The sequence below is a fragment of the Sturnira hondurensis genome, unplaced genomic scaffold (genome assembly GCF_014824575.4).
Source record: "Sturnira hondurensis isolate 20B ecotype Veracruz unplaced genomic scaffold, ASM1482457v3 Scaffold0013515, whole genome shotgun sequence".
NCBI classification, from domain to species: Eukaryota; Metazoa; Chordata; class Mammalia; order Chiroptera; family Phyllostomidae; genus Sturnira; species Sturnira hondurensis.
The window spans coordinates 7,951,065-7,977,624 of record NW_028086146.1 but is presented as its reverse complement, the minus strand read 5'-3'; the positions used below and the strand labels follow the sequence as shown (position 1 = coordinate 7,977,624).

The 26,560-nt window shown below is 41.0% G+C and overlaps 1 protein-coding gene across 7 annotated transcripts in view; it reads left to right on the top strand.

Annotated features, from left to right (window-relative positions):
• SPATA6L (spermatogenesis associated 6 like) overlaps window positions 1-26,560 on the top strand; it is a 63,920-nt gene that overhangs the window by 24,391 nt on the left and 12,969 nt on the right. For 6 of the 7 annotated variants that reach the window (XR_005068741.1, XM_037061764.1, XM_037061765.1 and 3 more), the window contains 6 exons: window positions 2,900-3,024; window positions 7,699-7,776; window positions 10,741-10,980; window positions 13,577-13,679; window positions 16,461-16,495; window positions 17,258-17,454. Coding sequence is in view for 6 of the 7 variants with exons in the window: in XM_037061764.1 (XP_036917659.1) it covers window positions 2,900-3,024; window positions 7,699-7,776; window positions 10,741-10,980; window positions 13,577-13,679; window positions 16,461-16,495; window positions 17,258-17,454 (778 nt within the window). In the remaining variant the exon portion in view is untranslated. The remainder of the gene's footprint in view (window positions 1-2,899; window positions 3,025-7,698; window positions 7,777-10,740; window positions 10,981-13,576; window positions 13,680-16,460; window positions 16,496-17,257; window positions 17,455-26,560) is intronic. The other variant, XM_037061767.1, reaches the window with a different exon arrangement.

Here is a 26,560-nt window from a genome sequence, read left to right as displayed (position 1 = left end):
TCAATGTGCTGACATTTTCATACTGGGTGGCACTTTGGATCTCGAGACCGAACCAGAGAGGCAGAATCGAGAAGCTTTGCAGCCTTCTGTTTCTCTAATGCTTTTTGTCTCTTTTTATCCCTGTGATTCCAAAGATAGTAGATGAGCTCACCTCCAGTTCTCTGACAACTTATTTGCATCTTAATTCCTGTTACATACAGGAATAGTAATTTATCATTATAGATGCAGTGACAAGAACTAGGCAAAAACATGTGAAAAGGAAAAAGGAAAATCTCAATGTGTGGAGCATCATGCCATGCATCAAGGTGTTTGTTCCCAGTAGGAACCATATTATTGAAAACGCAATAGCCATAGAGACCAGGGTAGTGCTGGGACCGCTGCTGGGCTGGTGTCAGGGTGCCATCCTGGTAAGGGCAGGTGATGCAGGCACTGTGCTCTGCCCTTCACATGTGTTTGTCATTTGTCCTCACAATAGCCCTTAGAGGAAGATACTGTTATGAGTTTTGCATTTTCCTGAAGAGGGAACTAAAGTTAAGGAGTTGACATAATTTGCTCCAAGTCACATAGCTGGCAATTGGTGAAGCAAGGATTTGAACCCAGCTCTGTCTGAATCTAGAACCTGAGTTTTTACCCAGTAAGCTGTAGGTTTCAGTAGAAATTTGTATTTTGTTGTTAGTGATGAGTAAGAAAGTTGTCACATCACTTCCCATTTTCAAGTTGCACTTCTGAGGTCATTAAATGGAGGAAGTCTCTTTCACCAACAAAAGTGGGGAGGTCACGCCCATCATGGGGAGCAGGCCAAGGGCTCCTTCTGATGTAATTATAACATCACAGTGTGTGGAGAATGGATTCGAGGGCAGGAAGAGTGGAAGCAGACTGACCAGCTAGGAGGTCATGACAGTAGTCCAGGAGAGAGGTGGACGGGGCTTGGACCAGGGGGGTAGCTGTATGAATGGAGAGAAGGGGACAGTTTTATATTTGTTTTGGAGATAGAGTCAACTGGACTTGCTAATGGATTTATGTAAGGAATGCAAGAGTAGAATCAAGGATAAATCCTAAATGTTTGGCTTGAGCAACTGGTGCTGGTTCCTCTGATGGGAGGAGGGAAGCGCTTATTTGTGGTGGAAAACCGATCAAGTGTTCTATTTTGAACCTGTTATGTTGGATATACTATAAGACACTTAAGGTGAAGCTTGAATGATGAGCAGGTCTCAGCAGGATGGGAGGGGAGAAAAGACATTTTAGAAGGAATAGCCTATGCTGAGCAAGCCTATACATAGCAGGGGAGGGAAAGATACATTATTAGTTTATTGTATTAGATTATTGTGGGTGGGGCACGTCTGAGAGAAGAAGAGTAGAAAGAAATGATACTATGATGAAAGATACAGAATACATTTTTTGCACTTTCATCCTTACTAGAACCCAGTAAGTGAAATAAGTAGGAAGAAATTGATCCAGTATATTGTTTGGTACAGTTGATGTCCCAAAACATACCCTCATCAGAATTCTTGTCACCATAAAATGGCAGTCACTAGGCAGCAATGCCCCCTCACTGATTAGGCCACTGTTTTGGCAGTGCTCCGTAGAGGGGCCACGCTCAGTGCAAACCACTTGTGTAGCAACTACCATGTAGACGAGGAGGGCTCAGGTGGCAGCTTCTCCGTCCTTTAGCTTCAGTGATTCTCAATCCTATTCGACCCAAGATCTACTTTGGTTAATATTTTGTAGCATCCCTTTTACCATACTGAAATAATATTCATAGTTAATAGAACCAACTTATACAAACCACAGTATTTGAACTGTAATATAAGGGAGAAATAAAAAGAAAGTGTTTAAAATAAAATATGTAGCCCTGGCTGGTGTAGCTCAGTGGATTGAGTGCGGGCCTGCGAACCACACGATCGAGGTTCGATTCCCAGTCAGGGCACATGCCTGGGTTGCAGGCCAGTTCCCCGCAAGGGATGCAGGAGAGGCAACCGTACATTGATGTTTCTCTCCCTCTCTCCTTCTCTTCCCCTCTAAATTTAAATAAATACAATCTTTAAAAAAATAAAATAAAATATGTACATCAGCATGTAAATGTTGGGCATAGTGAAGTATTTAGATGTGACGTGATTTTCAAAATGCCAAAAGGATCACAGTAAAGATCCAAACAGCAAAGTACAATGCTTCCTTAATGTACACACTACTTGCATTCCTGAAAATCCAGCATATTTTAAAATTATGCAAAAAAGTTGTATTTATATGTATCAGGTTTATACAGTAGTTTCTCGCTGGAAAGAATGTCTGGTAGGAGGTCAGGTGGTTGTGCCGGAGTGTCTCGAGCGTTGCAGGGCCCTTGGCTCCCGCCCATGAAATGTCTCCACATGTTTTGGAAGTGCCCCTGGGGTTGAAACCAGCCCTGCTAAGAACCGCAGCTCTAGCTGTTCTCTGGGCCACTGGGACATTTGCATCCCTACATCACAGAACCCACCAAACCCCTGTCTGCACTGTGGCTTTCGCACAAACAGGGCATTGTCTGCCTTGTTCCTGTTCTGTCCCTAGCACCTGGCCTGTGGTATGTCCTGAGAAAACATTTGTTGAAGGAGAGAATGGGTGGATGGGTGGGTGGACAGAAAGAGATTTTCCTCTTTGTTCTGTTTTGTAGAATGAACCTTTAGATAGTGTTTTATCCCTGTTATGACTTGGGGGGAGGCTTTTAAAATTATCCATGAGATAAAAAGTAGTAGAAGTCATCTGCCTCTTGAATCATAGGTACTATAATCAAAATGTCTCTTTTTATCTGTGTGCCATCTCCACCTCACTGCTGTCATCTAAGCTTTTATTTTGTGAAACTTGGGATGTAGATACATTCGTTTTAGATTACAAATCTACTTGTGCCTTTCCTTCTTTCTTCTAGCGTGGGAAGAGTTGGCCTACTATGAAGAAAACACACGGGAGTTTCTTTTCCCCGAGCCCAAGCTGACACCTTTGAACCCTGGCACGTGTAGGGAGGTGCTCATGAAAACGGCTGCAGGTTTTCCCGTAAGCGATCTGTGCCCAGCTGGGCTTTTGTTGCAAGAGAAATCCTTGGGGCCTGAACATTTCGTTCCTGGTAGGGCTTGCTCTTGGGCTGATGCCTTCATCTTGGTCAGAACGCCTGTTAGGCTGTTCAGTAGCCTTGTTCAGATACCCCACTGCAAAAGATTCCTGTTATTGACCCAAGAGGTGGGAGTCTTACCTAATCTGGCTAAATCATACTCATGCTGTCACATAATTATAAAAAGGATGATTTTTTTTACCTCTTCTTAATGCAGATTAACTGAAAGATGTGGTATCGATTTATTTAATTATAGCCGTTGTTTTAGTAATAATCGAAGTAAAATAGGGCAGTAATAGTAATAATGCTGCCTCTCATTTAGTTTGCACTTTAGTTTTTCACATGGTATCTTACTTTCCTCCTAACAGTTCTCAAGTCAGCCAGGGCAGACATTAGGGTCCCCATTTAATGGAGGGGAAACTGATAGAGTCACAGACTGATACTAACGGTGGAGCTGAAATTCTAGGGCAGTTATCCAGTTGATAATCTTTTTATTTATTTTTAATTGAATTTCTTGAGGTGACATTGCTTAATAAAATTATATAGGTTTCAGGTATTCAGTTGATAATCTGTCTGTGGGAATTATCTGAACCCAAATTCGAAATATTCATTTTGATGTTATCTGAGATGATTTCTAATTCTGCAGCAACTCTGACAATTTACTTGACTTTTATGTCACTTGGATGACCTTCATTTGAAGGGCCACATCTTTGTAAGTTACAAAATGCGTATTTAATATTCAACTCATTATCATCTCTATTTTGTGGAGAGTATTCAGAATAGATAACACGTGGGACCCTGTTTCTGTGACACTTACGGTGACTGAACTTGTAGTTCTAATCCTTCAAACAGTAAAATTCATCAAAAATCATCCTAATCAGAATTCCCAAAGACCATAACTTTAAGCCCTTTGTTACCTTGGAGGGTTTGAAAAAAAAACACCATTTTTTTTCGAAGATATTCTTCGTGTATCACTTATATCCATGGTATTCATGAGATGTTTGCCTTTATTATTTTGAGTTAGTGGGATATTTGCTCTTCAGAAGCTAAAAGGGTAAAAACCGAGGAGAATCAGGTGAGGACTCTGCCTTATGTTAACTTTGGTTTACATGAGTTTTTGAGTAAGTAAAAGCCATCGATCAACATTGGGCTGGTATCCAGCTAAGTATTAAGACAAGGAGAAACACAGCCTCTTACATTTTTCCAAATTTAACTTTATGAACATATGTAGGAAGAAGAATCTATGGAAATTGTATTTATAGTTATTCATAAATGCAGGTAATCATCCGGGAAAAGGCTTTAAAAACTGCAGGGAAAGATCCTCATGCATTAGAGTCGAAGTATCAACTCTTACAATGAAGTTAATCAAACTATATTTTAAACAATTTGTGAAAAGATAGAGGAGCCCAGTTTCTCTCATATCTCCTTATAAAGCAAAATAAAACCACATGTTGAAGTTTTAATAATAGCCGGCATTCGCCGTGTGCTCATTAGATGCCGGGCACGGTGCTGAGCTTGTTACATGGATTATCTTGTCAACCCTCCTCAGCCCTGCAACGTGGCTACTTTCCCCCCCCCTCATTTTGTTGATGGAGAAGCTNAAGTTAATCAAACTATATTTTAAACAATTTGTGAAAAGATAGAGGAGCCCAGTTTCTCTCATATCTCCTTATAAAGCAAAATAAAACCACATGTTGAAGTTTTAATAATAGCCGGCATTCGCCGTGTGCTCATTAGATGCCGGGCATGGTGCTGAGCTTGTTACATGGATTATCTTGTCAACCCTCCTCAGCCCTGCAACGTGGCTACTTTCCCCCCCCTCATTTTGTTGATGGAGAAGCTGGCATAGGCAGTTTAAGAAATGTACTTGGAGTCCCAGAGCAGGTGAGCAGTGGAGCAGGGACTCTCATGCTGGCCTGTTGCACACTTTGAAGTGTGCACTCTTAGTCACTGCCTGACGCTATTTTCTCATGTTTATTGTCAAATTTCCTCTTATTATTAATATTGTATGACATGAGAATAAATTACATATGCAGGTCAGGCAAATTATTTGTTTCATTTTTTCTCTTAATTTATCAATTTTTTAAGAATTAGATATATTTCCTCCACTGAACTATGGCTCTTTTTTGTATTTCCATATTGTTTTATTTTATTCACTTGATACTCTTAACAGCTTCCCTCCCTCCTCACTTCCCTTTTACTGCTGAGGTCAAGATTTTTTTAAAAATGTAATCTGTTTTCTTGTTAGGTGAGGACTGAATTTATACGTTAATCAAGGAGAATATTATTTTTTAAATGATTGATTTTTAGTTAATTTTATGTTTTTGTTAGTGCAGTGATTCTGGGAAAATCCTACTGTTAAATCCATTTATTGACCTAACCATCATCACCATCATCCCATTGCTAAGAAGATCGGACAAAACAGAGCCTGTAAATTTTAGCTCTAAACTGTTATGGTAAAATTGGTGCTGCTATGAAAAAAAGAACACATTCCTTCTTATTGTGTCCTTCTCAATAAATAATTGCCAGGAGTAGAGGTTATTTAAGGCGAGCAAGAATGTGTTACAGAGTGTGGCTTCCTTCCTGGCAGGGACCCTCCTCTTCTCTCTAGGCACTGTGGGTCAGGGATTTGAAGAACTCTGGAGCAGCTCCATGGATAGTGGTTAAGTATGGCCTAAGATCACTTGGATTCAGTCCCAATTTTGATACTGTGATTTAGGGTAAATTACTTAATCTACTTTAGTTTTTTACCTATAAAATGGGACTAACAGTAGTACTTTCTTCATAGGGTTATTGTGAGGGTTAAATGAGGTTATATATGGATAGTGCTTAGCATAATACTGGTACATTATATAGTTAAGTGCACAATGAAGGTGAGTTGTTGTATTTTATTGTACTGCCATTGGAGGTTTGATACTGCATCCCTGTGAGGCAATGAGAAGATTGTACAAGTCTGTGGCTCAAGAGATGACCTGTTCAGGCTCAAGCAACTGGACCATGGGGGACCAGGGGCCTGCCACACATGTGAGGTCTTGTGACTTCACCAGTAGCACTGTGGAGCCTGGACTTCTTTCTCATGTGGGCAGTCTTGTCAACCGCAGGTGATGCTGTACTGGTCACGGCATTGTACGTTCTTTATCAAATGCCCCCTTGGGTGATCTGACCCTGTGCAGCACCTGGGCCCTCGTGTTTATAAGCTCAGAAATTTTGAGTCACCAGTCCACGCCTAGTACTCTTAAGGTCATACTATGCGTTCTGGAGTTTTCCCCATACCACAAAAAAAGGAGCTAAGGAGGTAGGTTGTGTCTGTTAAGGACTTGTTTTGTAGACAAGAGGAATGCACAGGGGTGGATATGTATAGGAATGAATGCACAGGAAACAAGCTGAGTCCGCCTACCCCTCAGGAGGTAGCACGGGACAATGGGAAGAATATGGGCTTTGCTGCCTGACGTTTGCAAATCCTGGCTCTACCAATCGCCAGCTGTGTGACATTGGACATAATATTTGACTGAAATATATATATTTCACAATATTTTAGACAATGTGATATTGAGCAAAAATAGGAGTATCAATCAATGCAATAAAATGAAGTGTTTGGAAATAGGTCAAATGAACATAAATATTTGGTATGAGATATAATGCAAGTTTTTCAAAGCAAGTAGATAGGGAAGGAAAACTCCTATCCCTCATTTCCCCTAGGTACTCTCATAGAGCAGCTAACTGTATGGACACTGGAGTGCCTGGGTTCAGTAACCAGCTTTGCCATCACTAGCTGGGCAATTACTCTAACTCTGTGTCTTAGTTTCCTCCTCTACAGAGTAGAGATACTATGAAGACCCTCCTTATTAGGTGGTTTTGAGGATTAGACGAGTCCCTACATGCAAAGAACTGAAGTCAGGACCTGGCACATAATACAATGGATGTGTTTAGCTCTCCTTACATATTTTTTATTTTTCATCTGTATTGGTATATAATTGACAAAATTGTATACATTTAAGGAGTACAACTTGATGTTTTTGTGAGATAATTGCCACAATCAAGCTAATTAATATATCTGCCACATACTGTTACTAGTTACCATTTTCTTTTCTTTTGTGGTAAGAACACCTAAGATCTTAGACATTTCAAATATCTAATAACAATATAGTACTGTTAAGTATAGTCACATCACTGTACATTAGATCTCTAGAATTTATTCATCTTGCATAATTGAAATTTTATACCCTTGGACCAACATCTACCCATTTCCCTCATCCTATAAGCCCCTGGCGACCAGCATTCTACTTTCTGCTCTTACAAATTTGACTATTGTAGGTTCCACGTATAAGTGAGTTCAAGTGGTGTTCATCTTGTGGTGTCTGGCTTCTTTCATTTAGCATAATGTCCTCCAGGTTCTTCTGTGTTGTTGAAAGTGGCAAGATGTCCTTTTTTAAGGCCAAATAATATTTCGTTGTGTATATATATGTTTGTTACATGCGTATTTTAAGTAATGCGTATGGATTATGCCAACCACACAAAAGAGCAATTAGGTTCTTTCATGATTTCAAGTTAGGGTCAAATGGGCAAAGAACCTGTTTCCAATAATTTTACTTGCCTCTTTTATGCTGTTTTATTTTTAGGGCATTGCTCCCAAAATAGAGTTTTCTACAAGGACAGCCATCAGAGAATGTGTGCTTCTGCATAGAAACAGATTTCTTGTAAGTATAATCAAGAAGCCAGTAATAGAAATGTCAAAAATTTTCTCCACAAATTTAAAGAACTTGGTTTATCAAGTTTAGATGCAACTGGATGAATAGAAACCTGGAGACTTATTGCTAACTTTGAATTTCTGTAAAACTGTTTGCCCAGCTTGTCACATTAGAGCGAATGTGTTTGACACATTCATCATGGTACAGTTGGTGGAACAGAATGATCTCGAGCTAAGATCACAAGTTTGACATGTAACTTAGCTTTTTCGGTGGTGGTTGTTCCATGATTTTTACTCTTGATTTTATGAACAATAGTGTCTCTTTCTTCTTCTGAGGCTGAAGCTGAGAGTTGTATTGTGGGCCATCTTTGGTCATTGTGAATGGTCTCGGGACATCGTGAGCACTCCCTCCATTTCATTCTCAGCCCTAGCTTCCCCTTCACCCTGATTTCTTTCTGTGTTTCTTTTACCTGATTGTACACAATTTTGTAACAATTTAAAGTCCTTTCTAGAACAGTATGGAGAATGAACGTAATGTAATTTGTAAAGCTTCTTTGAATACTTCACTTGTCATCCTAAATCTTGCCTAATCCTTCAGAAGACCTTGAAAATGTGGGCTGTGGGTACCTAATCACCAGTCTGTGCAAATCCATCAATCCTCTGGGCATTATAACTCATATAGTGGGAGACCAATGATTAATTTTAAGGAAGTAATTAGCTGCTTTTCAGTTTTTCTTTATTTACCCACTATTTTCTCCCATTATTGTATGTGCAGTGAATTTTTCAGTCTTTTTTTTTCTTTAAAACCTCTATATGTGGCCCTGGCTGGTGTAGCTCAGTGGATTGAGCACGGACTGTGAACCAAAGGGTCAATGGTTCGATTCCCAGTCAGGGCATATGCCTGGGTTGCAGGCCAAGTCCCCAGTAGGGGACACATGAGAAGCAACCACACATTGATGTTTCTCTCCCTCTATTTCTCCTTCCCTTCCCTTCTCTCTAAAAATAAAAAAAAATTTTTTAAAAAAACCTCTCTCTCTATATGTGTATATATATATAAATTATATACATCTTTTATATACATATTATATATATGATATGTATCTTTCTCCTATTTATATATATTTATACATAGGAGGTTTTTTATATACATAAGTTATATATCTATCTTCCTTTTATATGGAAGATAGATATACATATATGTGTGTATATATATATATATAATCTTTTTAACTCATAGAAATAAACAAAAAGTACATAAAAATAAAAATTGTATGTAATTTTTACTATCTAGAGATGAGCATAATTTTTTCAGTATATTCTTCTCTGTAACACATACACTTTTATTTAAGGATTGGAATCATACTATACTGCATATTATTTTATACCCTTTTTCACTTAATATACATGAACGTGTTCTCATGTACTTAAGTGCTTTTTTAAAAAATCCTCACCCGAGGATATGTTTATTGATTTTAGAGAGAAAAGAAGGGAGGGAGGATGGGAGAGAGAGACACAGAGAGAAAAACATCAATCTGAGAGAGAAACATCAAAGGGTTGCCTACTGTACACACCTCGACCAGGGGTCAAAGCCACAACCTAGGTATGTGCCCTGGCTGGGAATTGAACCTGCAACCTTTTTGTGTATCAGATAACATTTCAACCAACTGATCCACCCAGTCAGGGCCCCCTAAGTACTTTTACACCGAGCAAATTTTCATGGCTTCATTGTATGCCATTGCTCAGTAATACCATAATTTATTTGGCCAACCATTCTCCTGCTGTTGGGTACTTAACTGATATGCCACAGTCCAGTCAGGAAAACAAACCACTCATATTATTTTAACAGAAAGATTTAATGAAAAAAAAAGGGTAAATAGAGGCTGGAGTACTGAGAGGTAAAAGGAACACTGAAGTGATGGAGATAGTAACTGCAGGAAGCAGCTCCCACCCCTTGGACTGAGGAAACAAAGGAAAGAGTTTGGGCCATCTAGAACATAGAAGCTTGAGGAAGAGACCCCATAGAAAGGGAATCCCATAGGAGAGGGACCCTGGGGAGGGGCTGCCTTCCTGGGTGATTCCTCAGAAATTCAGTGGTAGGACTTGGATGAGCTGAGACTCAGACCTCTGAGAGGGGACACCACTCATAGCGGGTGCCTCAGCTCCTGTGGGGCTAGACTCAAATCCCTGAGTGCTGGTATGTCTGAGGGGGTTGCACTAAGGCTAGTTCTGGGATTATTGGAGTGGCGGGACTGTACACTGGAACCATGTGCTGTAATCAAGATAAAGCATGGTTGCTGGGCTGATGCTGACAGGAATAGAATGCAAAACTGGCAGTGGCCAGTTCTGCCTTCTTGGTGTAGTCTTGCAGGCTCCCTGTAGCGCCTCCTAGTGGTGGTAGAGTCAAATGAGAGCTGGAGAAGGAGAAGGGTTTTGCAGAGTGACAGCGCTGTATTATAAGCGGACTCTAGAAAGGTGGGTTTGGAGTTGAGAGGCAATTGCTTACTCAAAATTTACCAATATAGTTGGTTTCTCAGTTTTGAACTGTTATAAAATATTTTAGCTAAACACATAGTCATAACTATTTCCTTATAATAAATTCATTGATGTGAAATTGTTGGATCTGAGTATATGCCAGATTCTCTCTCTCAATCTCAATCTTAATATCTGTGTATTGATCAATCATCTGTCTATGACTGGGAGAAGTTTCTAATACTGTGTCCTAATACAAATAGATCTCAATGTTACTAATTGAAATATAACATAATGTCAAGTTATAAATACTAGTAATGTTAAGCTGAACTGAAGAAAAATTAAGTAGAAAAATGCCCTTACTTGAGTTTCTGTTTTACAAATCTGAGATGGTCAGTTTTCTACCTTAATTAAACAAAGTTCAATTAGCTATAATTATATTCTGATAAAATTTTTTTTTATTTTTCTTAAAAGTATTGTTTTTTTTTTTCCTTTTTGGTTTCAGGAAGAAAGTTGTAAGTCACGAAGTCCTTTATCTACACCATACGGACCAAAATTCCCCTTAAATAATACACATGGGAAGCCGAGGGAGCATAATTTCAACAAATCGCCCCAGAGCATGCAGCCCCGGGTACCCTCTCCATACTCTACCAGGCGTTTCCTCCAGGACCAGCCAGCTCAGTTGAACCTTGGAAATAACTTCAAAATCTCCAGAGAAGGCAAACCTCCATTTGTAGTTAGACATGTGAGCCTAAGATTACTTTTCAGAGTTCTTTGGAATGGTGAGGGTGTGAATGAGCTCAGAATACAGGAAGTTTAGGTCATAAAACCAATTGGTTAATATTAAATAAAGAAGTATTCAAAGTTATGAAAGGCAAGGACCTACATCCAAGATTGCTCTATCCAGCAAAGCTATCATTTAGAATGGAAGGGCAGATAAGTGTCTCCCAGATAAGGTCAAGCTAAAGGAGTTCATCACCACCAAGCTTTTGTTATATGAAATGGTAAAGGGACTTATCTAAGAAAAAGATCACCTGGTTGATGTGGCTCAGTGGACTGAGCTCCGGCCTGCGAACCAAAAGGTTGCTGGTTCAGTCCCCAGCCAAGGTACATGCTTGGGTTGTAGGCCAGGTCCTTGGTTGGGGGAAAAAGAAAGGCAACTGATTGACATTTCTCTCACATTCTTCCTCCCTTTGCCTCTGTAAAAATAAATAAAATTTATTTTAAAAAGATTAAAGCTATGTAAGGAAATGGAGAAGCCACAGAACTTATGTGTACAACCCATGGATATGAACTAAGAGGGGGTAGTGCTGGTGGGAGGTGTAGGTGTAGGGTGAAGGGGAATATAAGGGAGAAAAACATGGGGCAACTATAATAGCATAATCAGTAAAATAGACTTAAAAATATTAAAGAGGGAATTCAATCTGAATAATAACTGACTGAATTATGTTCCCTTCCTAGAGTCATGTTTAGGAAATTCCTATAAAGATATTTTGTACAGAGGACTTCTCTCCAGAAGCTATCCCTGCTTTTAATTTTTGAAAATGGTCAATTAAGAGTGTCATGGCAACCATCATCCAGAAGAATCAGCGAACTAATAGGTAGAAGACACATAACAAAGGCTGGCCTACACTCTGTATCAAACCTAAATCTAAAGCTTCATCAATTTTGAGAAAATGGAAGTTTTAAATGAGGTTGCTGCTCACTGGCCATACTTTAAAGAGCAGGGAAGATATATATGCAGGAAGAAGCAACAATGTGCCATAGTCAAAGCCTTTGATGAAATTTATTTTAGATTTAAACCTCAGAGAAGTTTAAAAGAACTAAGTCTAATTCTTTTAGTCTCCTTAAATTTTTGACTACTATAAAAAGTAAGGAAAATATTGAAAGATTCAAAATAATTGCCTATTGGCTCACCAGCATAATAAAGATAATGAAATTATTTATTTAACTTAATCCATTTTCTTTCACCTTTTAAAATTCAAAAGGCCTTATTTTTCCACAAAGCTGTAATTATACTATACTATATATAGATAAGTATATACAGTTAATATTACAGTAAAAGCATTTCTAATATTTCATATTCTTCGTTAACACCATTCTGTGTTCTAGTTCATGACTTATTCTCCAGTAGTTCTTATAATTCTATTAGTTAACTATTGATATTATTGTTAAATTGATAATTTGACTTAAGGTCACCAGTGGTGACGTTTGTGTATTTGGCATCTGATAGGAAGCATGGTAAACCCCAAAGCCACACTGTTGTTGAGACGACCATGTTCAGAGTTGGTTTTTAGCTAGTGTGGAGATGTTCTTCAGCTAAGAACACAGAACAGCTGTTTTCTTCATGGTGACTTGGATAAAAATGTCTGGCAAAAATCTAGCAACCAGTTTTTAAATATGGCATCACAAAAATTTTGCTGAATCGAGTTTCTTGGACAGTCTGATTTATTCCATTTGAAATACATTTTTGTAAAATATAACTTGAGCCTGTGCTGTTGTAGGATAAATAACCTTAAAATCTTGGTAGGTTTCTTAGGTAATAAAATAGCTTGATATTTATTTCATTGAACAAAATCTTCTCTAGCCTTTACTAAGTACAAAACTCTTCTAAGTGCTTTAGACATTCTCTTTCATTTAGCCAGATTTCCTGATACCTGGTGTTGCTTTAAGCAGAAGCATTTAAGTTTACAAGACCTAATGTTGTAGAGGCCGCGAATTCTAATCAATTTATTTCTTCGAGTAGAATGAAGAGTGTTATAACCTCTTTTCTTAAAATTAAAAAAAAAAACAAGGTAAAACAAATCCAGCAACTCTCCCTATTTATTTTACCTGTTTGCAGATTACATTGTCTAGTTTGTGAAACTATGGTCACTTTAAGTAAAATAATATAGTCGCTCAGACTGGCAGGGATGTGGAAGCTGAACGGTCATCTTGTGATGATGTGTTGTCTTCAGGGAGGACTCCACCACCTAGGCCAGCACTGCTCAGACTGGGAATGTGAAACTCTGCCCTGTTTTAAAAGAATGCAAAATGAACTTCGCTTGCTCTCTTCTGGGCTTGATCCTTACCACTGGTTAGAATATAACTTGTGTCCAGCTTTAGTTCTTTGTGCTAACGATTAGCCCATCTCTCCATGACCTAGCCTCGGTGGAGATAGGGACAGACTTCTCCTCCTACTGGGATAATTTTGAATGTACATGAAGAACGTGATTTAATTTATTCCCAACCTTCTTTTTCCACTTGCATGACCCACGACGGAAGGGGAGGAAAGCATTACAGGTAAGGTGGAGAGGGTAATGCAAGCTATGGTGGGTTAAATCTAATTTCTTTTTTTTCAGGTGGACAGTGCAAAGCCCTTTGGTGAGAATATTTCAGAGCATCATTCTGGGAAGTCTAGAAGAAAATCCAAGTTTTCACACTTTCCCTTTCCCATGAGAAGAGGTATTCAAGTTTCTTGTTACTCCTGTACATTTTCCTACATTTGTTCAGGGAGCAAATGCACCCTACTTCTGAATCTTCTTTTATACTGTGGAATCACAAGTTTCTTTAGAAACCTGGGGTTCAACTTGAAGTACTCTCCAGCTGTGGGGTTTCCAGGGAAGGAGTTCCCGTGGAGCAGAGTCAGCTGAGAAGCTGTCCCAGAGTTCCCTGGGCTGTTGAGGAGACTGGGCTGCATAGCGTGGCCCCCACATGTGCTCTGGCAGCATTTGTGTCCTGGCTGGGCTGGGAAAGCAGGGAGCAGCTTGTTTTGGTGCAGACTCCTTGCAAAGGCACCGTTGATAGCTAGCAAATAAGACTTGCCATTTCTCTGGATAGGAAAGAGCACAGGATCAGTGATTAGGAGACACAACATTTGCTTTATGAGTCCGTGTTAGTGAGGGTGAGTCAACTCTGTCTGAAGCAGTTAAGGCAGGGGATCTCAAACTTCCAGGTGTCATGAAAAGTGAGGCCCTCAAAGAGCTTTCACTTATGTAGATGATATCCACATAAAACTGCATTCTTAAAAATTGAGGACCCCAAAGAGCTTTTGCTTATGTGGAAGATATCTATTGTTTAGCATATTAGAAATGAAAACTGAGAAATTTGTAAAAATACAAGAATACACAAGCACACATTCCACTGGCATAATGTCAGAGTACATTACATCGTGCTGTGTAGCTTTTTGATATTACACTTGATCTTAGACAAAAGGCCAAGAAGTTATGTAGCTTTTTGAAAACTCCATTGTACAATGATGACAGAAGAGGAGTGAAAAAGGCAACTTATGTCATTATTAGGAGAACAGTTTTGACCTTGCAGATCCCCTGAAAGGTCTGGGGGACACCTGGGGAGGTCCCTGGACCACACATTGAGAGTCACTGGGTTGAAGCATCCCTTGGAGACCTTCGCCTTTGAAATGCATGAACTGTGTCAATACTGAAGGTCACGGCAGTGAGGTTCAACCATTCCTGAACTTCATAAAAATTCTTGGGCTAGAAAGGGACGATGGTGTCCCATTCTCTTTCCCCTGGTGGGACTGGACTGGTACCATCCCTGACAACAGGTTTTCCTATCTTAAGCCTAAAGGTTTGTAGTTTTAAAGGGCTGCACAGTCTCTTCTGGTAACTGAAGCCGGTGTCTTTGGATCCTGGTGACTGACTGCAGCCAACCAAGGACAGAGTACACTTTGACACAGAAAGTGCTTTATCACCTCTGACATTTAATTTAAGTCCTTTGGATTGAAACTCACCGGAGTCGCCTGTAAAAGCAGCACTGTCTTTCCTGTTACTGTGAAATCCGGCAACAGCAAATGTCCTTTCCCAGAGAGGGCTGGTTGGGCTTAATGCTGGCCCAGTTGTGATAGGACTCACACACCACATCAGTCTCAGACTTTATTTTTTCCTAATCCTGGCAGGTGGAGAACTAAGGTTCCAGAGAGGTTCCAGAACCTCTCTTGGTGTACAGGTCACACACCAAGTTTTTGGCATACTTACATTTCGAGAAGACATTCAGACCTTTGGGCTCAGATCCTGTAGCTTCCAAGCCAAACCTTTGCTTAGGCCACCTGTCAGCTCACTCATCCAGGCCTAAGATAGAGCAAAGCAGTGCTTCTCAGATTTGAACGTGCATTTGTATCACCTCGGGATCTTGTTAAACTGCAGATTCTGACTCAGTAGGGCTGGGCTGGGGCCTGTGATCTCTCTTTTCGAACAAGCTTCTAGGTGATTCCATGCTGCTGGTCCACAGACCGCACTGTGAGAAGCAAAGGAACAAATGCAAGCCCCTGTGGAAGGGAGTGCTCAAAATCACGAGCAAGGGGTGTGTAGCGCAGGTTTGTGGCTGTGTCTGAAAAGGGCCTTAGCATTTCCCATTCCCTGCCCAGCTGGGAGAAGGGAGCGTCTGGGATAAGAGGGACACACACATACCTGCCTGCCCAGACGACATGACAGTTTTCAGACTTTAAAATCCCTTTTTATAGTTTCCTTCTTACTGCCAGTGGCACAAGGGGAATCTGCAGTCAGGCAAAGCCCAGTGGGAGCTTTAGCATAGCCTTTGCAAATGCACATTCCAAAAACACTTTACTTCTCAACCTGGAAAAATCCAATTTAGTCTTGGTTTTGTTTATGCGCATTAAATTATTCACTTCCTAGTCATTCTCACTGTTCTCTGGCGTTAGGTCTAGTTACTCATTCTGAGTATTTGGGGTAATTGTCATGATTTACACTCTTGCTGTGTCAAGTTTCTCCAAGTTCTCATGTCTTCATGGTCTCAATTTAACATTTGTGTCTACCTAGAACAGGTGTCCTCAAGAGTGTCTGCCTAGATAGGATTCCATGAAAACCGTATAAAGAGAATGGCAGGAGCAGCAGCATATGTGAATTTTTGTATTTGAAGCTTTCTTTTAGGTTCTGAGCACCTGGGCAAATACGAGTTTCCCCAGCTGCTTAGGGGTCACCAAATTTGCTGTTTCACTTTAGGCTCTCTTTTGCCCTTCCCATATCCATACGTGCTGTCACTAATGATGTAACCTCATTGTTGACTTCACAAGGACAGAATAACTCATAGAACTGCTGTGACTCAAGGGGGACTTCAAAGTGATAGTGTAATTTGCAAGGGAGCATTTCAGTTCTCTAATAATTCACTGTGTAGTGCTTTTGTGCTGCTGTGGAGCAAGTGTAACAGCAGTTGGAGGGGTAACTGGTAATAAGGAGTCATTGAATCACCTGTTCCTCTTTCTTCTAGCATCTTCTCTCGACAGCCTTGCAGCTAACATAAAGGTAATTTTAGAAGTAGCATTTGTAAAATAATTTATTGCCAGCTATTTAATGTCAATTACTGTGCTTTTCTCCAGTGACTGGTGGAAGGTACATTTCTAGCTAGTGCTGCTTATGGAATTGCTATAGTGTAACTGGAGTTTAAGAGGTCCCCAGGCTCCACTGTCTGCTTTGCTTTGCTTTAGTTTGTTCTGTCCCTCTCATAGAAACTGTTTGCATTTGTAGGATGAATCACTACTGAGGGTGTATGTAGGCCCAATACCTACTTTATCTGTAGAATTTTTATTGCTCTTTCTCTAATCGGATTGCTTTTATACATAGAGGTGATAAATTGGTTTGTCAAGGTGAAGAGGCAAAGTTCTGTGTTACAACATGGGGACAGATATATGCAAGGAAAATGAAGTATACTGTGCTTCTTATTATGTCAGAGCATTTAAATGTTTTGTTTAAAAATTATTACCTTTTCCAAACCCAATAATCCCCAGTCCTCACAAGTCAAAGTTTAGAGCATGAGTTTATTTTGGCTTGTTAATATATACATGCCAGACATACAGAATTTTAGTCATCTTCCTTTGACCTTGACTCCTGAGCATTTTGTATCTAGTCTTCTCTACTCCCACCCCTCTTTTATAGCAGGAGATACCCCAGGGCAGGTATTCCATCCCCTTGCCCTCAGTTCTCTTCCTTGTCCCACTCCACCCCAGCTTTGAATTAAGCAAAGCAAAGGAAAACTACAACTAAAGTGTAATGCACATTGTCACTCAGGTTATCAAAGAGCCAGATGAACGGATTGTTTTAAGGAATGAATCACCATCATGGTTAGATTCAAGTAAGTTTGGAAAGCCCTCGCCCAGTTATGATAACCAAGGGGATGCCGACTGCGGCCTGGAAACTTCGTTTGCCACCTCCGGGCACTCCAGATCTCCCAGCCCTCGTCTGGATCGGCCCCTTCGCGGAGCAAGGTCAGCAGCAAACGCCCACCTCTTTGCTTGAAGAGTGCCTGTGTTCCGGCAGGAGTGAGGCCGGTCCCTGCGCAACCTGCTTCCTCAGGAATACTCAGCTGGGACACCTTGATACGAAAAACTAGTATTCCTTTCAAAATCTCCCCCAAACTAAAAGTTTAGCCTTTTCACTTGTCCCTGGAACACATATCTCAGGAAGTTTGTTGAGAATGGCACTAACTTGGCATTGATATTATGTATCCATTTTTAGATGTTACATATTTTAAAACTCAAGCTTTTGATTTCACCAATATAAAAGTGTCCGCTGTAGAAAATTTGGAAATTACAGAAAAACAAAAATGACTAAAAAAAATCACCCAGAGTCCTGTCACCCAAAGACAAACATGATGTGTGTCTATATTTTCTTTCTCTTTTTTCCAGACCTGGTTTCTTGGTGTGTTTATATTGTCACAAATTTTAAAAACTATGATTGCATATGTCCAGAAGGCAAGCCAGAGATGGAGGACAGGGACTTTTCTTTTCCAAACTTCACTCTCTAGCAACGTCATTGACTGTCCGGTTTGCCCTGGACTGTTTTAACCCTGACGGGTTTGCGTTCTGGGGAAATCCCTAAGTCTCTGGCAACCAGGACAGTTGATCACCTCAATTCACCTTAACAGGGAAGAGGCACCGTAGATATGTTAGTGAGATAGTTGTTCTGAATAGGAGATATACCATCTGCTTTACTCGCAATGTTAGTGATGAGAATAAGATAAATCCCTGTGTCATAATGACAGTTACTCACAAAAGGACTCATAGCAAATGTCTTAAAACAAAAGTGCCCCTGAAATTTTAATAAGAATTATGTTAAGTTTGAGGTAGATTGAGAAAGTGGTGGTGCATCCTTAGTGTTTTTCAGAAATGATAGAAAAACTTTATAGTAAAATGTTCAATCATGGGCTTGAGGAAACCAAATCAAGTATTTTAATAAAATCGATGAAAGGATGTGAGTTTTTGATAAGTTACTTTATCGAGAGAAAAGAATATAACATAAATTTTTAAAAATTGGCCTTGGCCCCCCAAAACCAGGTGGTCAGAAATATATTTACATCCCCTTTGTGCCTGCCCTGCATCTTTGTCAGGTTTTCCTATTCCTGTCATCCTGGAATGTGGCAGGTTGGCAAAGCAGGAGGGGTTACCTGAGAGATGTAGAGACGGAATTGATTTTCAGTGAAGAGGGAAACAGCCATCAACTGGTGGTAGTCGGGAAACCTGGCTGTAGTGCTCATTGTCTCTGAGTGATATGTGCGATCGAACACAAACACTCGGCCTTTTAGGCCTTAGTTTCCTGAGCTATAGAATGAGGGTAATGATCAAACATCCATCCTCTAACAGCCACAAAGTGCTTCTCTTCTACCAGAACTGGAGGAAACCCATGGCTTTTATCCATGAGCTTCGTTTTTCTACATCACCCGAACTCTTCATAATCAGCATTGCACTTTTCAGAGAGAGTGAATTGAGTATTCACTTACTGAGCACCTTTTATGTGCAGCCTACAGGATCCTGACACACATATCCTTGCTCTCCAGTGGCTCACAAGCTAGAGAAAGGATGCAGGCATGTCCCCACGTCCTAAATGTGAGATGGACTGTGATCTGCACTTGACAGAAGTACAATCCAAATGCAGGGAAAGAGAGCAGAAGGAAGCTACTTCCATCAGAAGGAGATCTAAGAAAGCCTCATTTCTTCTTAAATAAATTTGTTAGATGGTTTATTCATTCAGCCTTCCATGTGCATCTTTTTGTTTTTTCTTTATTTAAATCATTTTTTAATTACAGTTGATATACAGTATTATATTAGCTTCAGGTGTATAGATAAGTGAGTAGACATAGTATATGTAAATCCTGATCATCCTGATAAATCTCATGCCCATCTGACACATGGTTATTAGAATATTATTGACTATATTCTCTGTGCTGTACTTTGCATCCCCATGACTATTCTGGAAAAACAGATTTGTACTCTTAATCCCTTTACCTTTTTCATCCATTCCCCAACCCACCTCCTATCTGGCAACCATTAAAATGTTTCCTATATCTATGAACCTGTTTCTATTCTGTTCATTTATTTTTTTTAGATTCAGTTGTTGATAGATATGTATTTATCTATCTATCTGTATTTATCTATTCTTGTCATTTCATTACATTTATTTCTTTTAAAAATATTTTTTTATTTATTTTTAGTGAGAAGAAGTGAGGGAGCAAGAGAGGGAGGTAAACTAAATGTGCGGTTGTCTCTCATATACCCACTACTGGGGACCTGGTCCTCAACCCAGACTTTATGTTCTAGATAGGGAATTGAACCAGTGATCCTTTGGTTTGCAGGTCAGCACTCAATCCACTGAGCCACACTAGCCAGGGCTATCACATTTCATTGTTCATAGTTTTTGATTTTTTAAAAAAATTCTCATCAAGTGATATGTATATTGACTTTAGAGAGAGAGAGGGAGAGGCAGGGGGAGGGAGGGAGGGAGAGAGAGAGAGGAACATTGATGTGAGAGAGAAACATCAATTGGTTGCCTCCTGTACACCCCCTAACCAGGAATCAAACTCATACTCTTTCTGTGTATGGGATGATGCTCCAACCAACTGAACCACCCAGCCAGGGCTCTTCTTAAGGAAGACACTTAACATTTCATGTAATACTAGTTTGGTGATGATGAACTTCTTTAGCTGTTTCTTGTCTGGGAAGCTCTTTATATGTCTTTCAATTCTAAATGATAGATTTACTGGATAGAGTAATCTTGGATGTAAGATGTTACTTTTCATCACTTTGAATAATTCTTGCCTTCTGGCCTGCAAAGTTCTGCTGATAAATGAGTTGATAGTCTTATGGAAGGTTCCTTGTAGGTAACTACATTTTTCTTGCTGCTTTTAAGATCCCCTCTTTGTCTTTAACCTTTTGCATTTTAATTATGATGTGTCTTAGTGTGGACCTCTTTGGATTCTTCTTTTTGGGACTCTCTGCCCTCCCCGCACTTGTATGTCTATTTCATTCACCAGGTTAGGGAAGTTTTCTGTCAAGTAGGTTTTCAATTTCTTGCTCTCTCTCTTCACCTTCCAGCGCCCCCCACCCCATGACATTTATGTTGGTATACTTGAAGTTATCCCAGAGGCTTCTTACCTTATCTTCATTTTGGGGGGGGTTCTTTTTAACTTTTGCTCTTCTGATTGGGTGTCTTTTGCTTCCTCATATTCCAAATGGTTTATTTAATTCTTGGCTTCATCTACTCAACTGTTGATTTCCTGTAAATTATTATTTATTTAATGTAGTGTATTCTTCATTTTTGACTGGTTCTTTTTTTATGGTTTCCATGTCCTTCTTTATGCTGTTGAAGTTCTCACCTAGTTCCTTGAGCATCCTTACAAGCAGTGTTTTGAACTCTGCCTCTAGTAGATTGCTTGTTTCCATTTTGTTTAGTTCTTTCTCTAGAGTTGTGTTCTGTTCTTCCATTTGGGGCATGTTTCTTTGTCTCCTCATTTTGGTAGCCTCTCTGTGTTTGTTTCTATGAATTGAGTGGACCTGCTGCATCTCCCAGGCTTGGTAGAGTGGCCTTATGTAGTAGTTATTCTGTAAGGTCCAGTGGCACACACTCCTCAATCATCCAAGCTGGGCACTCCATGTGTGCTCCCTTGTGTGGACAGTGTACATCCTTGTCTTGTAGTTGAGCTTTGATTGCTGTTGGCATGTCAATGGGAGGGATTTACCCCAGGTTGATCAATAAGCTATAAGGACTTGCTGGGATGACCAACTTCTAACCACCATGGAAGATCAGCTGTGCAGGGTTTTACCTCACAAAGCAGGACTTACTTCAGCAAGACTCTGGTGCCCACTGAGTCTGCCCTTTGGGTGTGTCACTTGTAGAGGTGGTTGAATAGTGCTTTGACATGGTCTGAAGCTGTTCACTAGGTGCGCTGGCCCTGGGACATTCTAGGAGGTGCAGGCCAAGGTTAAGTACCATCTGTATTCTGCCTGTGGCCACCTGGCATAAACTACAAAGCGATCTGCAGATGGATGCTACTTGTGCTGGGCTTGGAGGTGCCCAGGTGAGACCAGGCTGTGAACCAAGGCTGGCTGCTGCAACTGGTGGGCCTAGGGCCACTTAGCAAGAGATACTGGGCATGCTGAGGCCAGAAACTACTTGTTCAAGAGATTTTAGGAAAGTCTGAAGTGTTAACCAAGACAAGCCATAGAAATAGCTTGGGTGAGCCCACAAGTTGGGTTGGGCAGGATCTTAGGGAATCAACAGGGTGGGCACACAGTATGAGCCAGGTTGATGGGTACTCAGATATGGTGCTCACCTACCAGCTTAGAGGGCTTAGAAAAGGAACAATGGCTTCTGCCAGCTATTTTGTCTGGCAGACTGCTGTCCACTTGATCTCTCGCCCTGATGCCAGACAATTCAATTCCTCCCGGTATGTCCCTGGTGCCTTTTGAGCTGCTGTCCCAGTGCTGGAACTCAGAGGGAGTGTATCAGAGTAAGTCCATGCCTGGGCCCTTGAAGAGGACCTGCTTGGGAGTTCAGAAACTCTGTCTCTCTCCCTTAGGCACAATCCCTGCTGGTTTTCCCAGCCAGAAGTTATGGGGACTTTTCTTCCTGGCAGTGGAACCCTGGAGTTGGGAGCCTTGCCCTTCAGGGGAGACCTCTGCGATTAAGATATCCCTCCTGATTTTTATCTGCCACAAGTGTATGTGGGACCATCCCATGCCACATCTTTCTCCCTCCTACCAGTTTTGATGTGGCTTCTTTAAATTCCTCATTGTAGGACTTCCATTAAGCTAGGTTTCAGGTGGTTCTGAATGATGGTTGTTCTGTAGCTGAATTGTAATTTTGATGTGCTTGTGGGAGGATGCCATGACTGCCTTTACCTGCACTGCTCTCTCGACTGGAAGTTCATGAGTATTTTTATGAAGCAGGCCAGTGGTTCTTAACTCTGGATCAGTAAAGAGTTGCCTCATATCTACTGAGTCAAAATCTTTAGGATTGGTATTGTATGTTAGTAGGGGAGGGTAGAATGAGTAGGGGAGCGTATAATCTCTGTGGTCAGAAGAGTACCTCATCCTGCAAACCAAAGGGTCTCGGGTTTGATTCCCAGTCAGGGCACATACCTGGGTTGTGGGCCAGGTTCCCAGTAGGGGGTGTGTGAGAGGCAACCATATATTGGTGTTTCTCTCACTCACTTTCTCCCTCTCTTTCCTCTGTTAATAAATAAATAAAATCTTTCTTAAAAGAGAGTGCCTCATCATTTATACCTCAATTAAGGAAAAAACACATGAAAAATTAGTTACCAATTCATGGCACTTGATAGACATGCAATGAATATTTGCTGAATACAAGAAAAAAATACCTCAGAGGGAAAACAGGATAGTCAACCTACTAGGCCTACCATGGAAATGCTAACATGGAAGACATTTCTCCTGATCTTGGAGAACTTGTAACCCAGCAGACAATATTAAAAAAAAAGTACACTGAGAACTTTCTACAAGTTGGAGCTTTGAGACTAGTACAGATTAAATGTGATTAGAGTGTCACGGAGGAGGAAGGTACTTCTGGAATGTTTCACGGAGGACAGGCATTTTCATAGGGGACTTAAGGGGAGGGGATTCGGCACAATATCGTTAATGGAGGAGAGCGTTGTGAGGTGAAAAGACAAGGGGCACTTTCAGCTTTTAGAAGTTAGACCAGCTTGCCAAGGATGAGGGTCTGAGGGGAACCATCTAGGCCAAGCTAAAAACGTTTGAGCTTCGCCTGAAGGCAGTGGGAAGTTTATGCAGGTTTATCACAGTAAATAAGCACAGTTGTGTCTAGGGTGATGACTCAGGCTGCAGACCAGAGTTTTATCGTCTATCTCTGAGGAGTCAGCCAATTCTATATGCCAAAGTCATCTAACCTGGTACATTTGGAAATATTTGGACTGTGAATTTGTAAATTAGGCCATAATCAGAGTGACGAGAATATATGGTCACAGGAAGGCCATCTGTTTTGCCCAGGACTACCCCAGTTTTAGCTGTGAAAGTCCTGTGTTCTGGGAAATATCTTTGTCCTGGGCAATCCAGGACAGTTGGTCACCTTACCTCCAGGGAAGTGACACTGAAAATAATCAAACCCCCAGACAGCTGAGGTTTTTTGGAAAGAAAAAGAACACATTTTTATTATTATTTTTTATTGTTGTTCAATTACAGCTGTTCCCATTTTTACCCCATTGCTCTCCTCTGCCTTGCCCATCCTCCCCTCCCACATTCAATCATCCTGCCCCCAGTTGTCCTTGTCCATGGGACCTTTATACATGTTCCTTGACTTGACCCTTCTTCTTCTTCCCCTCTTATCGCCCTCCTCCCTCCCCTCTGGTCACTCTCAGTTTGTTCTTTATTTCCATGTCTCTGGTTCTGTTTTGCTTGCTTGTTTGTTTTGTTGATTAGGTTCCCCTTACAGGTGAGATCATATGTACTTGTCTTTGATAGCCTGGACTATTTCACTTAGCATAATAGTCTCCAGTTCCATCTATGCTGCCGTGAAGGGTAGCGCAGCCTTCTTTCTTTCTGCTGCGTAATATTCCATTGTGTAAATGTACCACAGTCTTTTGATCCACTCATTTACTGATGGGCACTTAGGCTGTTTCCAGCACTTGGCCACTGTAAATAGCACTGCTTATACATTGGAGCACATAGGACAGCTGTTTTTAAAAAAGTATATATATATATTTTATTGATTATGCTATTACAGTTGTCCCAATTTTCCCCCCTTTGCTCTTTCCATCGAGTACCTCCCACTCCCGCAGGCAATCCTCACACCACTGTTGAAAGCTTTTTTTTTTTTAAGATTTTATTTATTTATCTTTAGAGAGGAAGGGAAGAAGGAGAGAATTATCAATGTATGGTTGCCTCTCATGAGTTCCCTGCTGGGAACTGGCCTGCAACCCAGGCATGTGCCCTGACTGGGAATCGAACCTCGATGGTGTGGTTCGCAGGCCTGTGCTCAATCCACTGAGCTACACCAGCCAGGGCTGGAAAGCTTTTTATCAGCCCTTTGATTTTAAATGATGGCTTTGCTGGGTAGAAGGATCTTGGCTGTAGGTTGCTGCTTTTCATGACTTTGAATATTTCTTACCTATCTTTTCTAGCCTACAAAGTTTATTTAGAGGAATCAGCTGACAGTCTTATAAGAACTCCCTTGTAGGTAACTAACCTCTTTTCTCTAGCTGCTTTTAAGATTCTCTCTTTATCTTTAACCTTTGGCATTTTAATTACAGTGTGTCTTGGAGTGGGCCTCTTTGCATTCATCTTATTTGGGACCTTCTGTGCTTCCTGAACTTGCATGTCTATTTCCTTCATCAACTTAGGGAAGTTTCTTTCATTATATTTTCAAAAAGATTTCAAATTTCCAATTTCTTGCTTTTTCTTCTCTTCTTTGGGCACCCCTATTATGTGAATGTTGGAATGCTTGAAGTTGTCCCAGAGGCTTTTTATGCTATCCTTGTTTTGTTTTGTTTTTTATTCTTTTTTTCTCCTTGTTGTTCTGATTGGTTGTTTTTTGCTTTCTTATGGTCCAAATCATTGATATGATTCTTGGCTTTGTCCACTCTATTGTTGTTTCCTATAAATTGTTCTTTATTTCAAAGTGTATCCTCCATTCTGAATGGGTCTTTTTTATGCTCTTGAAGTCCTTACTAAGTTCCTTGAGCATCCTTACAACCAGTGTTTTGAACTCTGCATCTGATAGATTACTTATCTCTGTTTCATTTAGTTCTGTTTCTGGAGTTTTCTGGAGGTTCTTTCATTTGTGCCATGTTTCTTTGTCTCCTCATTTTGGCAGACTCCCTGTGTTTGTGTCTAGATATTAGGTAGAGCTACTGTCACTACCTGTCTTGGTAGTGAGACTTAATGTACTAGGTTTTCTGTAGGGTCCAGTGGTACAGCTTCCTCTATCACCTAAGCAGGGTACTCAAGGTTCACCCTTTGTTAGGGCTGAGTATACCCTCTTCTTGTAGTTGAACCCTCATTGCTGTTGGCAGGTTACTGGTAGCAATTTACCCAGGCCAGTCAGCTGCAAGGACTGGCTATGTCCACTGGTGACCAACCTCTCCATGAAGGATCAGCTTTGCAGGGATAGGGTGGTGGTGCTCCGATGTGCTCTGTAGTTGTCCACTGGGTGCACAGGCTCTGGAGTTTCCTGGGTGGTATAGGCCAAGGTCAGCCCCATCTTGTGTTCTGTCTTCCTGAGCTATAAAGCAATCTGAGGTGGCTGCTACTTGTGCTGAGTTTTGAAGTTTCCAGTTGAAACAAAGCTGTGAGCCCAGGTTGGCTGCTGTTAGTGCTTGTCCTGGGGCCACTTAGCAAGGGGTATGGGGGTTAGGGGCTCACTGAGGCCAGATGTTGCTTGTTTGAGAGGATTTAGAAAGTTGTGTAGCTTGAGCCAAGAACAGCCATTTGTATGGAAAAGTGACTGTTAACAGCTTGGATGGGCCATAAGATAGGTGGGATAGAGCCTCAGGGGATCTCCGGGGCAGGGGAAACAGGGTCAATGAAATCTCAGATATGGCACTTGCCTGCCAGCTCTGTGGCTCTGTGTGGGGGAGGGTTCAGAAAAGGAACAGTGGCCTCTGCCTGCCTTTCAGTCTGGGAGAAAGCTGCCCCCCCAGCTCTTGCCTTGGTTCCAGACACTTCACTTCCTATCCTTATGCCACTGGTGCCTTTCAAGCTGCTACTCCAGTGCTGGAGCTCTGAGGGAGTATCAGTAAGGCCGTGTGTGAATTATTTAAGAGGAACTGCTTGGTACTCCAGAAGTTTCTTCCACCAACTTAATCCCCACTCGTTTTCACAGCCAGAAATTATGGGGACTTATCTTCCTGGCACTGGAACCCTGGGCTGGGGGACCTGGTTTGGGCTGGGACTCCTCACTCTCGAGAGATCCTTCCTGAATTTTTTTCCTCCTCACATGGATGTGGACCCAGCCTGTTCTGCATCTCTGCCCCTCCGACTAGTGTGGATGGATGCTCCTACCAGTCTGGATGGATGCTCCTACCAGTCTGGATGGATGTGGTTTCTTTAATTCAGTAGTTATTGGACT